Source organism: Carassius gibelio, chromosome A11, assembly GCF_023724105.1.
Source record: "Carassius gibelio isolate Cgi1373 ecotype wild population from Czech Republic chromosome A11, carGib1.2-hapl.c, whole genome shotgun sequence".
Lineage (NCBI taxonomy): Eukaryota > Metazoa > Chordata > Actinopteri > Cypriniformes > Cyprinidae > Carassius > Carassius gibelio.
In genome coordinates this window covers 12,549,077-12,560,731 of record NC_068381.1, presented here as the reverse complement: position 1 = coordinate 12,560,731, position 11,655 = coordinate 12,549,077, and the positions used below count along the sequence as shown (strand labels likewise).

The 11,655-nt window shown below is 39.8% G+C and overlaps 1 protein-coding gene across 3 annotated transcripts in view; it reads right to left on the bottom strand.

Moving 5' to 3' along the window:
• Positions 1–455: 455 nt before the first annotated feature.
• The window catches only part of srgap2 (SLIT-ROBO Rho GTPase activating protein 2), an 85,290-nt gene continuing 74,090 nt past the window's right edge, over positions 456–11,655 (bottom strand). For 2 of the 3 annotated variants that reach the window (XM_052609872.1, XM_052609873.1), the window contains 10 exons: positions 11,099–11,159; positions 10,008–10,085; positions 9,768–9,902; positions 9,533–9,638; positions 7,096–7,320; positions 5,142–5,221; positions 4,652–4,859; positions 4,392–4,538; positions 3,923–4,241; positions 456–2,983 (listed from right to left, as the gene is read on the bottom strand). In XM_052609872.1, coding sequence (XP_052465832.1) covers positions 2,525–2,983; positions 3,923–4,241; positions 4,392–4,538; positions 4,652–4,859; positions 5,142–5,221; positions 7,096–7,320; positions 9,533–9,638; positions 9,768–9,902; positions 10,008–10,085; positions 11,099–11,159 — 1,818 coding nt within the window. In that variant the 3' untranslated portion in view covers positions 456–2,524. The remainder of the gene's footprint in view (positions 2,984–3,922; positions 4,242–4,391; positions 4,539–4,651; positions 4,860–5,141; positions 5,222–7,095; positions 7,321–9,532; positions 9,639–9,767; positions 9,903–10,007; positions 10,086–11,098; positions 11,160–11,655) is intronic. The other variant, XM_052609874.1, reaches the window with a different exon arrangement.

Sequence of the window (11,655 nt, the reverse complement as noted above, 5' to 3'; positions counted from 1 at the left end):
TGACCCAGTGAATAAACACTAAAGAATCAGGAATTAGACCTGAAGTTGATGAGTTATGGGAGCTGCTGGGAAGGAACACCTGCAGAGAATGCAGACACTCAGGTATTTTTAAAACATGATAGTGGCGGAGACAAATGTGTGAAAGCTAAATGTGGGTACTTTGTGTGTAATGGTGGGTAGGCTATGTAAGATATCCCATCTCAGATATCAGAAAGAGATCCATGCCCACTTACATATTCAAATGGAAAATAAAAAAAAGCTGGACAAGGGTCCAATAAAAAATGTAATTAAGAAAAAAGTGTAAAAAAAAATATATATATATGAAAAATTTACGAAAAAGACATTTACCAAGCTTTTTTTTTTTTGTAAAATGACCAAGTGACTGACAATATTATCTAAAAGATAATTTTCTAATTTGTGCACCTTTTTTATTGAAACAATTAATCAAATACACATTTAGCAGGCAATTTTTTTATTATTTAAAAAGGTTAACTACAGGAACTACACGTGGAATTATATAATGTATATCTGAGTGGCAACTACTATTGCTTTACTGTACAATATTGTACCAAAAAAAAAAAATGAAGAAGGAAAAGAATGTACCTCTGTAATGTACACTATTGTATATACAAAGTACATCTGAACACAGGTTTCTCAGGTAACAGATATCTGAATGGACAACTATAAATATATCTGCCAAGACGTTTCATTTTACAGTCTTGTTTCAACTGGACAGGAATTACATTAACAATAGTTATGATTACAAAAAAAAGAAAGAAAATCACCCTCACTTAATTTGTTCACAAACACACAACCAGATTCAAGTGTATAATGATTGATTTCAATTTACACAATGAAAGAGAACAGTATGTGTGTAAACAGAGGCCTCGGCCAACAGCATACTATAACGTTACACATTAAACACACACCATGAGTTTCCTGCTGTCATTTGCATTAAAAAAGTCCAACTCACAAAACAACTCCAATAAGACAGTTTCCAGTTGCCTTTATGAGGTATCAGGAACACACAGAAAACGTCCAATCATTAACACGTGAACAAACCTGTGAAGACTTTTTCAGAACACGACAACACATTCGGAAAATGACACGTTAGGAAAAGGCTTGTCCTCAAAAATTCAATGTTATTTGGGGGAGAGAAAAAAAAATGTCCTTGGTTGTAAACATCTCAGTCTGTCCGTAGGTATTTTCCAGGAGTCACAGTCGCAGAGTAACAGCATGTTAGACTGTTCAGGGCTTGTAATGCTTCAAAGTGAAGCAGGCTACTTTTGCAAACCACCACAACTCATTCTTCTAGGATAATAAGGCCTCGCTTAGGAAAATACAGACTCGTCTGATCCATTCTGTCAAAGGCATAATCAGGCCGACCGTGTGATGAAGATTGTCAGTCTTTAAAGAGACTTTCTGCACACTTATCCTTTCTGAGTTGGAAAAACGGTGGCAAGCAAGCTACGTTTCTGCATGTGTCCCATGTTTGAAGTCTTTCCCTTTTTTTTTGCATTGTAAAGCCGTAAATCTCTAAAAGAATCTACACACTGTACAAAAACACACATACTAATACATAGATACCATGATACAGACCCAAAGGTGAGTAATGACCTAGGGGAAAAACATTAAATAAAAGGATTTTTTTATTTAATCTGCTTTGATTTATACATGGGCCATGAAGAAATAATGCGCTTGCATGACATTCCTCAATTTTAGATACTTTTTTCCAGTTATAATCATGATTATTAGATTTGTACAAAACAACACCCTCTTTTTATGTGCCTGCTGATATAATAGAATAAAATGACAGTTAATATTTCCAGAAGTGCTTCTGATGTGTATGGAAATTAATCCATATTTGCCATGCAACTCTCTTGTACCATGAATCCTCATGCAGAGATGTTCCCATTCCTGTATTTGGAGTGTTTAGTTGCCTGTTGATGGCGAGATTAGTAAAAAGAGATGCAGAGACTGAGCCAATGTGGGTGATGTGAACTGTAACTACTGATTATTGTAGAATCTGTAGAAAAAGACAGATTTGTGATCAGGTTGCAATGCTGTTGTGTGATAAGGAGTGGCAAATTCATATCAGGAAAATGTGTTTCTATTCACTACGATGCTGTGCCGTCTGTAACCTGCTTCACGCTGCACCAGCACTAAAGTCTGAGGGGAAGAGAGGAAGTGTCCACTGCTCCATCATTCCCAAAGTTTGACCCCTTTCCTATAAAATCAGTCTATACACAGGCGGGAAAACTCCAAAGCACTAATTTTGGGATTGGAGAGGAATGATTAGGGATGTCCATGTCGCAATCCAAACTAAAACAGTGTTTTAAAAACACTCCAATATTTCCACAAGTGTTTATGAATTCCACACACACACACACAGAAACTCGTGCTCACTCACGCAAGCATTCAATATCAGTTTAGGTCTGTGAAGTTGTCCGCAGTTTTCTGTTAAAATTGTTAGAGGTTGCACTTGGAATTCCTAAGATGGATCACGGATCGAGGCTGTAAACCCTCAGACCGGGCAGGACTTGTCGGTGGGTGGTGGAGGGGGTGGTGGTGTTGGCGGTATGGTGGTGGTCGGGGATCCCATCGCCGGACTGCCCCCGGCCGAACTGCTCTTCGGGAACACCACAGGCTTGGGTTTGGTGGCTGGGGGTTTGTTATCTCTGAAGGTGGAGCCGGAAGCCGACAGACCTGTGGTAGACAGAGGGCTCTTGGGACCCGAGCTCTTGCCGGGCCGGAAGGTGGAGGGCATGTCACTGGCTGAACTGGCGCTGCGCTGCAGAGGATGCTGGGAGGAGTCGGCCTCACGGAGCAGGCGGGAATGAAGCGGGCTGGAGGGTTCAGACGCCCCGCCGCTTTTCAGCTGCTCTAGAGTGTCAAGCACCACGTCAGGAGTGTGTTTGACGTTGCTCTGCCTCTCCAGCTCTCGCAGCTCACTTAGAGCCGTGTTCATAGTCGCTTCAATGTCCTGAAACAACAGAAAATATGGATATTTATTAAATAAAACATTCTATTATTATTATTTTTTTAAAAATCCTTTATAATTTTTTCCCTAATGAACATATTTTCGTCTTACTTTATTATCTGTTTGTTTTATTTTATTGTATGTACAGCAACAAAAGACTTATTTATCTTTTTTTTCTAGAGAATATTTGTGATAGCTTATTCTTATGATTTCATTCGATTTAATTTATTTTACAATAACACACTTGAATTCACACATTTGTGATCTCATAAAGAAAACCAAAATTAAAATAATCTTAAAAAGGTCAGGATAACATCAAATAAATGTATTCCCTATAAAAGGTAACCCCTGTTTAATAGATCATATTTTGTTTGTAATATTTTTGTATATAAAGTTTGTATATACATTTTATTTTTTTTTCGCAATTTAAACCATGTATATGGTGCAATTTCAAAAAAGTTACTGGAGAACTGGCTGTGTTTTTAATTGTATTTTAATTTTCTATGAAAAAAATTTGAATGGTAACCACAGTGTGATGGAGTTTAGTGCCATTTTCGAATATTTCACTCCTTTTCAAAAAGACAACATTCAACAACTGCAATGCACATATACACAACTGTTCTGTAGCAAGAAAAAAAATAAAAATAAATAATAAAATCGTGAGATATCCACACTCAGAATGACTGGACCGCAGGAACTCAAACTCAATTATAACCACAGTGGGGATCGATTCTGGCCCTCTATCCAGCCGTGAAATTACAGCTCAGTAAGACATTTTAAAAAACACAGACACTCCTCTGGAGAGCTCAGCATTATTTCCGGATTGCAAAATGGATTTTGTCATTCTTATTCATCGTAACTGTGTATGAAAACTGACAGGTCTGAATGTTTCTGAATTTAAATAACACTGAATGACATGCTCAGATTCTGGGTTTGTTGTACCTGAGAGCTGTGCTCCACCTGAGCGATGACCTCCGGCTCCAGTGGTCTGTGGTTGCTGAAACTCTTTGATCGTCCTGCAGGTGTGGACTTGCGGAGCTGAGGACCTTCTACCTTAGTCTTTAGAGAGGAGTGTCGAGTGATGGAGTTTAGGACACTATGAGCACTGACCGGCCGCTTGTCTGTGCCCTCCTTTGCATATCCACCTGCCGGCATAGAGGAGGTCTTTAAACCCCCTGTTGCTCCGGATGAGCCCTCACCTTGTCCGTCCACAGGCCGGATTGTTCTACGGATGCTGGTCGCTTCGGGCCGTTTTCTCATCCTGAGATAGAAAAAGTGTAGATAAAATCATAGAAAGTCATTATTTTCACACACACACGCACACACACATACACACACACACACACACACACACTTAAACCTACATGTATATTCTTTTTATTAATGAAGACCACATGAACAGTTGACTTACTTGTTGAGGTTAGCTAGGTAGATATCAGCTACGTGACCTCCGGTGGGTGAGTCAGCACTGGCTCTGGTGGACACCTTCTCTTCCACAGCATCATGGGAAGCCTCTAGGTCAGCTTTGGGACTTCCTCTGCCTGTATATCCATCCGGCCTATCACACAAAATCACAAAATCTCTAGAATTGACATACACTATGAGAAGTCTTAATAATAGATAAGTAACTACTGATCTCAGCAGTTCAAGTCAATAAACCGCACAGCTTACATGTCTGGCATGTTTATGTACTGGTGCGGCACCAGTCCATCAGTGCCGCTGTGCCGACCCTCCCACCAATCCTCAGATGCACGGTGGTACAGCAGCAAAGACGCCCCCTTCTTGAAGGAGAGCTCACGGGCGGTGCGTCCAGAGTAGTCAAAACGTGCGACGGCCTCAATGGGGTCAGACTCTGAAACGTTCAATGACCCTGACTTTACTATTTAAAGACAAGAAAAACAGAGGAAGACAAAAAGAGAGAGGACAGGAAGCGGAGATAGCGAGAGGGAAGAAAGAGCACAAGGGAAAGAGGAAAGGTTATTGCGTGGGAAGCCAGGCAGGTTGGAGCACATTTATCATATCAGGTTTGGAGCTGCAGAAGGGGTGCGTGGACACATGAGGGCGTGAGACAGGAGCTGACTGAGGCTGACAGCGACAGTGTGTCTAAATGAAAGATTGGTGTTCTGGTTAGTACGCTCGTTTGAATGGCATCTGGACTCACCATCATCACTGTTGCGGATTACAGACGCGGTGTCAGGTGCAGGTTCAGCCACTAGGGGGGGCTCAATGTGTGGATTATCACTGGAGAATTGACCACAAGAAACATCAATCAGTGGAAACCTCAATTATTACCAACATTAGGCATGACAACAACAAAAACTTAAACCATTACATTAATACAGAAAGCAACATTTACATGCAATACACACATACATCTACATGTAAAATGTAAAAAAAGAAAAAGAAACATATAAAGAAAACTAATTTTGTGAAATATTACAATTTAAATAACTTTTTTTAATTTCAATATATTTGAAATTAATCGTTTGCAATGTTATAAATGCATTTAGTTTTGATCATTTTAATTCATTCTTGCTGAATAAAAGTATATATATAAGAAATTTACTACTGACTCCAAACTTTTAAAATGTAAATAAATATAGACAGACAAGACTGAAGAGCAGAAGGAAGAAATCTAAAATATGCACATAAACTGGTTAATGCTTTGAAGTCAAACAGGAAGTAGACCACAGACACAAGGATCAAAGCCGGACTTTCCTGTGGCCTCTTGACTCTAAACTGAACCTGCCCTCACTCAACTCCACTAGAGAATCTAATGTGTCCAGAAAACACTGCACTAATGCACAGGAAGAGTCGCGAAGGCCTTGGTGCTGATAACAGCTCTGTTATGCCATTCACAGGCCCAGAAACCCTCTAATAGCCCAAGTATTCATTTAGCACACAATCCAACTGAACAACCTGATCTCTTATTGAGCACTCAAGCAAAAACACTGCCTAATTTACTGTCATCACTGTCCCAATAAAAGCCGCTGTCTCGTAACATGTGCCGGAGGAAATTCAAGCTCTGTAGAGTGAAAGTGCAGTACTCTACCCAGCTGGAATATATCTCACGAAGGCCATCTTGGTTTATTACATATACAGTTGGCAAGCATGAAGCCTGGGCTAATGAAAAGCTTAGTTTCATTAGAGAGCAGCTTTAGACAGAAGGAACTTGGGGCTAATGACTATATAATGTGCTAATCTCTGCCTGCTGCGTGTAGGGAGACACTGTCCGACAGGTTTGGAAAAGCACACGTCCATCAGTGATTCAGTGAATCATTAAAATGACAGACTGGCCCTATTGAGTAGTTAGCTAGTCAAGAAGATCCTGTGATCCTCCTGTCACTCCATCTAAGGAGTGACCTAAAGCTTCAGGAAGCTGAAACGAGACTCTGACTAAACCCTGAGCTAAAACCATCATCTCAGCAGCTCAAAGTCTTAATTACACCACCCATGCAATCTAAACAATCCCGTGCATGAAAACCACATGAAATGAGCCCCGTCTTTAAGCCTGCATCTCGCAAACAAACCTGATCTCGACACGTCGCTCTCTTTTCACGGTGACAGCAATCTGAAGTCATTTCCTCTATGAAATCCAAAACCGGTATTAAAAAGCTGTGGGAGGGCATTTCATTAGCACTTAGCCTCGAGCAGGAAACGATAACCTCGTTTTTTTAATTTAAAAACAGACCTCATGATGGGGTTTTACGAGTCTGGCTGCCTGCCAGTATTCTGGTTGCTTTCACTGTGACATCTTTCGGGAGACTAGGTCATGTGCTGATACACGCTGGGTCAGAAATGTATCTCTCTTCAACTGTCGGCTTAAATGAGCATAATATACATAGGATGTACACTTTAAAAAGCTCCCTGTAGGGCTCCGCTGGTCTTTATAATGTCTCTTTATCTTTATAATGCTCAACCCATCATGTCTGACTGGTTCTGCATTAAATCAAGCTCGTCTGATCAACTCATTTCTGGTTTGGTTTGCTTAGCAGCTGCTCAAATAAAATGTGGGGCCAGTTTTCACTGCCAATGAGTTTTGCCAAGATTATATGCTTCATTTGCATCCTTTTTTCTTTTGCAACCAAATTCTCTAACGCTCATTTTAGACTCACCAGTATTCCTCAGCAGCTCCTCCACGCTCATAGATGGGCCCCTCCAGCTCACGGGGCCCTGGAAAGATGCACTCATGATGGATAATGATGGTTTTGATGAGCTCGTTCACATGTGCCTGGCAGGAGACTTGGTCGTGGCCCTCGGGCACAGACATGAGTGTGGGGCCGAAGCAGATAGCTAGGTTGTAAGGGTCCATCATGTTGTCGTCACTGTACTGGGACAGGCTAGTTAAAAGAAAGAGAGAGAGAAAAAAAAAAAGACATAAATTGATAAGAATTATCAGAGAATATTTCTGCAGTGGTTTGGTTCCGATTGGGACAAAAAAACTTAGGACTACTTTTACGGAAAAACCATGCATCGTAGAGGAAATCCGTCTGACTCCACATTTGTTCGTGTTGACCCAAGGATTTGAGTCTGAAAATGTCTGAAAATTTATTTTTTTGCGCTGTACCCCCTTTAGTCCAAGTCTTCGGATCCGAGTAGTGAGCAACACTACTGCGATCTGACCAAATTTTAGTTCTCTAGGCATTAAGGTTTGTTCTGCAAAATCCATTTTACCGGAGAAGAATATAAAAAAAAAAAAAAAAAATCCTTACAATTACAATAGGGTTTCAGCACTACGTGCTTGAACCCCTAATAATAAAAAAACACAACAAGATAGTCATATTATCCAGAAACATGTTAAAATAATCCTTGATCATATGACTTTTCACATGAAGAGACCAGCCTCTGCTGGGCCAATGAGGAAAACAGACTGAGTTCCAGACTGAGTCTCTATCTACACTTCCTTACGACAGCTCATTTATCATGAGCCTAAGCCAGCTATCTCCCATTTATATGTGTCTGTGAGACTGTTCTGAATTGTTACAATTGTTTCCCTTCTTACTTCACAACTCGCCCACTTTGTTTGATTACTGAAAACTTGGATGTGTCCAAAAAGTAGGGACAGGTATCCTTAACTGTATGTGTGTGTATTCTGTGATGGGGGGTTGGGATAAAAGCAGTAGGGGCACATAAACGTCCACATGGAAAGGCTCTAAACCAAATTTATGAGTACTGTCCAGCCCACACAGTTACAACTGAACAAGGGTCTCCAATTACCCATCTGTCTTTCTTTTTGTCTGTCTGCAAATGCCTATAACATTCAAAGTGAGCTCACTTGATGTGTATTTCTGAGTGTATACCATGCATTCCTACGGACGACGCACATGATTGGCTGTAACGCTGGCTATAGCACATTAGAGAGAGCAGCAGTTCTTTAGAGACCCATTCTGGCACTTCCAATGACTTTTATAGGAAAAGGAAAGATGTATCAGCCGTGGAGCAAACAGAGAAGGCATTTACTGAGGGCTACAGAAATCCAGCATAGGAACACTAATGGTGGCTCGATGGCAACACCATACTTCAACACACATTCACTTCCACCTTCTGGCTGTAATACGAGGGCTGGAAAGGGTCCAGATGTTTTAGGAAAACCAGACATGCCTGCATGCACAACGGGCTGGAGTAAAAGCTAAGATCGTGTTGTGGTCTGGAGTGTCTTTCAAAAGGACCACAGGGTGGAAAAGAGTGGATGTACGAGAGGCAAAGATACGGAGGAACACGTTCCAAAAAGCTTGAGTGCCTGTAGCCCTCCGCTGAGGTTGGGTATGGGCCAATCCTCTCTTTTTGGTAATACAATATTTAAATTGGTAGACAAAAGGTCATGTAAAATGGTAAGTTTAGATTGTATATAAGCTCTTTGTATGCTGTGGTAAGGTAAGCTGTAAGACATCACCATAAACTGGCACTGGTTTAAAGGCATCATTCACCCAAATAATTCTGGCATCATTTTTTCACCCTCATGTTGCTCCAAACCGCTAACTTTGTTTTTATTCCTTTACTCACTGAAAATCTCATATCTTCAGGGATACAAAGTCATCAGGGGTAAAAAAAAAGCTGATGGACATATATTCTGTGGACATATTCTTTGCTTTCAAATGTTAATCCATAAAGCTTTTTTTGGCAGAATTAATCCAATTCACAATTCCACAAATCAAACTTTGTCTGGCATTGTCAATCACGGCACACAGTCAACCAATGCCATTTGCCATCGCGGATATCAAACTTGCGATGCATCTTAACAAGTCATTCTTTGACCAAACGTAGGTGCCAGTGACATCAGATTTTTGGAATTTTAATTGAATAATAACATAATAGCCCATGGAATGACGTGGGACATTGAGCACAAGCCATATGGACTAGGTTTAATTAATGGGCCCTTTTTTGTCTTTTCTGAAGCTCGACAGTATTGACCCGATTCACTTTCATATGGAAAAGGGCACTTGGGACATTCTGCAAAACATCTACTTTTGTGTTTCCTGGACGTAAGAACTAACAAAAAATAACACTGGTGGGAAAACTCATTCCAGACAAGCTTTGATCAGCAGAACTTACTGGTTGAGGAAAGCGAACAGGTATCTCATGATAACCAGGGTGCTGCTGGGTAGAGACAGCAGGACTTTGCGGATGTGGACAGCTCTGTCCTGGAGGTTCTCCATGGCTGGAAAAATACAACATAGACAAGAAATAAGTTAGTTTAGGACAAAAGCTCCTCCATTGTCTTATCTAGTAAGACTGGTCTGCAGAACACACGTGTAACCTGGGTGTAGGAAACAAAGCGGACACTCACAGACACAGGACATTAGGTCATGGAAGACTTCCTTAGGAAAGAGGGCTTTCTCCAGGCCTCTGAAGTAGAGCTTTAACACTCCAGCGATGGAGTCCATATCGTGATCATTCTGGTCCCCAGCCAGCGGGTCCTCACCTGAGACACAACGAAGGAGAAGTAAGTAAGAACCCTTTAAGAATACAAGCTTGATTCAAAACAGATAATTGAAGGCTCAGCATAGGACAGTCCAGATAGACTCACCTCTTTCAAAAGCATTCTTAATATCATTGACTTCCACCTGAGAGCCAGACACCCTGAATATCCCCTCGTGATGGAGACCTGTACAGACACAGACATGACAGGAAGTGTTGATGTGTTTGTCCAGTACTTCAGAGTAGATACTGGCATAATCTTAACTCAGGCTGGGTCAATCATGGTGTTGGATTGTTAGTTTGCCTGAGTTTCTCTTAGAATATTTAATTATTTATTATTATAATAATTATTATACATGAAACGTGAATTTTATCATAAACTAATAAATGTAAATCAAAAAAATCAAAACGCACTTCATATCAAAAGTAGTCTGACTTATAAACTATATAAAACTTTATAAACTTTATTTTTTTGTGATTCAATAGTGGTACTATTTTTGATACCTTAAAAAAAAAAAAAAACTTTTCTTAAAGTAACAGTTCTTAAAATAACTTTTTTAGTATGAAGAACATGTTAAAGTTCTACAAAAGACAAGTTCCATGGATGTTCTTCATGGAAAGAACCTTTATTATTATGACTCTTAAAATCCTTCCCCCCCCCAATGAATCATTTAAAAATATAAATTTTTGTTTACATGATAAATAACTATTCAATCATTCAGAGCAGTTATGAAAGTATCCGACTCATTTATTTATAAGACAAAATACAGAGAGTTTTACCCTATTTGACCACTGTGTATCCATGACTTCACCATGGAAAAATCATTACAAATTTAAAGTAATTTCTAGCTGATAAAATGTTTGAGAACAATGTAAAACATTTATATTCACTAAAAATGTTTTTAATAATTTCAATAACTTTTGGAAAATAATTAATTCCCTGATAATTCATAAATACCATTATTTAGTTTAGTTCTTAGTTTGGAATAAATTGAGTTGAATCCTCAGATGCCCCCCCCCCCCCAAAAAAAAACTACAGAAAATTGCTACAGGAATAGAAGTGGTATAAACTATATGATAGAAAAATAAATGAAGCATAACAGAACACTTTTTATTTCATCAGGGAAAGCCTAGAGAGCGACACAGCAATTGTGCCTTGGGCAAGAAATAGAAATTGTTTGAGAGCGAGAGAGAGCTCACCATGTCGACTGATGAAGCGAATACAACTCTCCACCATCAGGGGAATGATTTGGCAGGACTCCTAAAAGAAGAAAAAAAAAAGAAAGAAAACAAAATATGAAAGAGAAAATATGCTGGTCTGTTCAAATGGTTCAGGGGGGTTTTTCTGGACATTTTGCAGCACAGGAAACCTTTCTGAACAAGGGTCTCTGTTTCTCGGCAGAGTGCTTAAATAATAATAATATTTGCAAAGGGAGGCAGGCATCAGACAGAATTTGGGAGGGATTACACAGCAGCACAGTCTGAGCCATGGGGAATGGGGCAGCGGTTGCTAGGAGACCGCTTCTCTCCACAGCTTCCTTTTGTTTATTTGGGCGAGCAAGTGAAGTAGAATTTGGGCCACGTCTGGCCTGAACTTTACTGCTCAAAGGGCATGCTCACAAACTCTTATACATACTCTTACATCAGTATAAAGCATCATGGATTTATGTTTTTTTTATTTATTTTTTTTATGAATTTTTCTCAAATCTTATTTTCTCAAATCATTATTAGTCTTTAAGTCACAGACTATTGTTCTT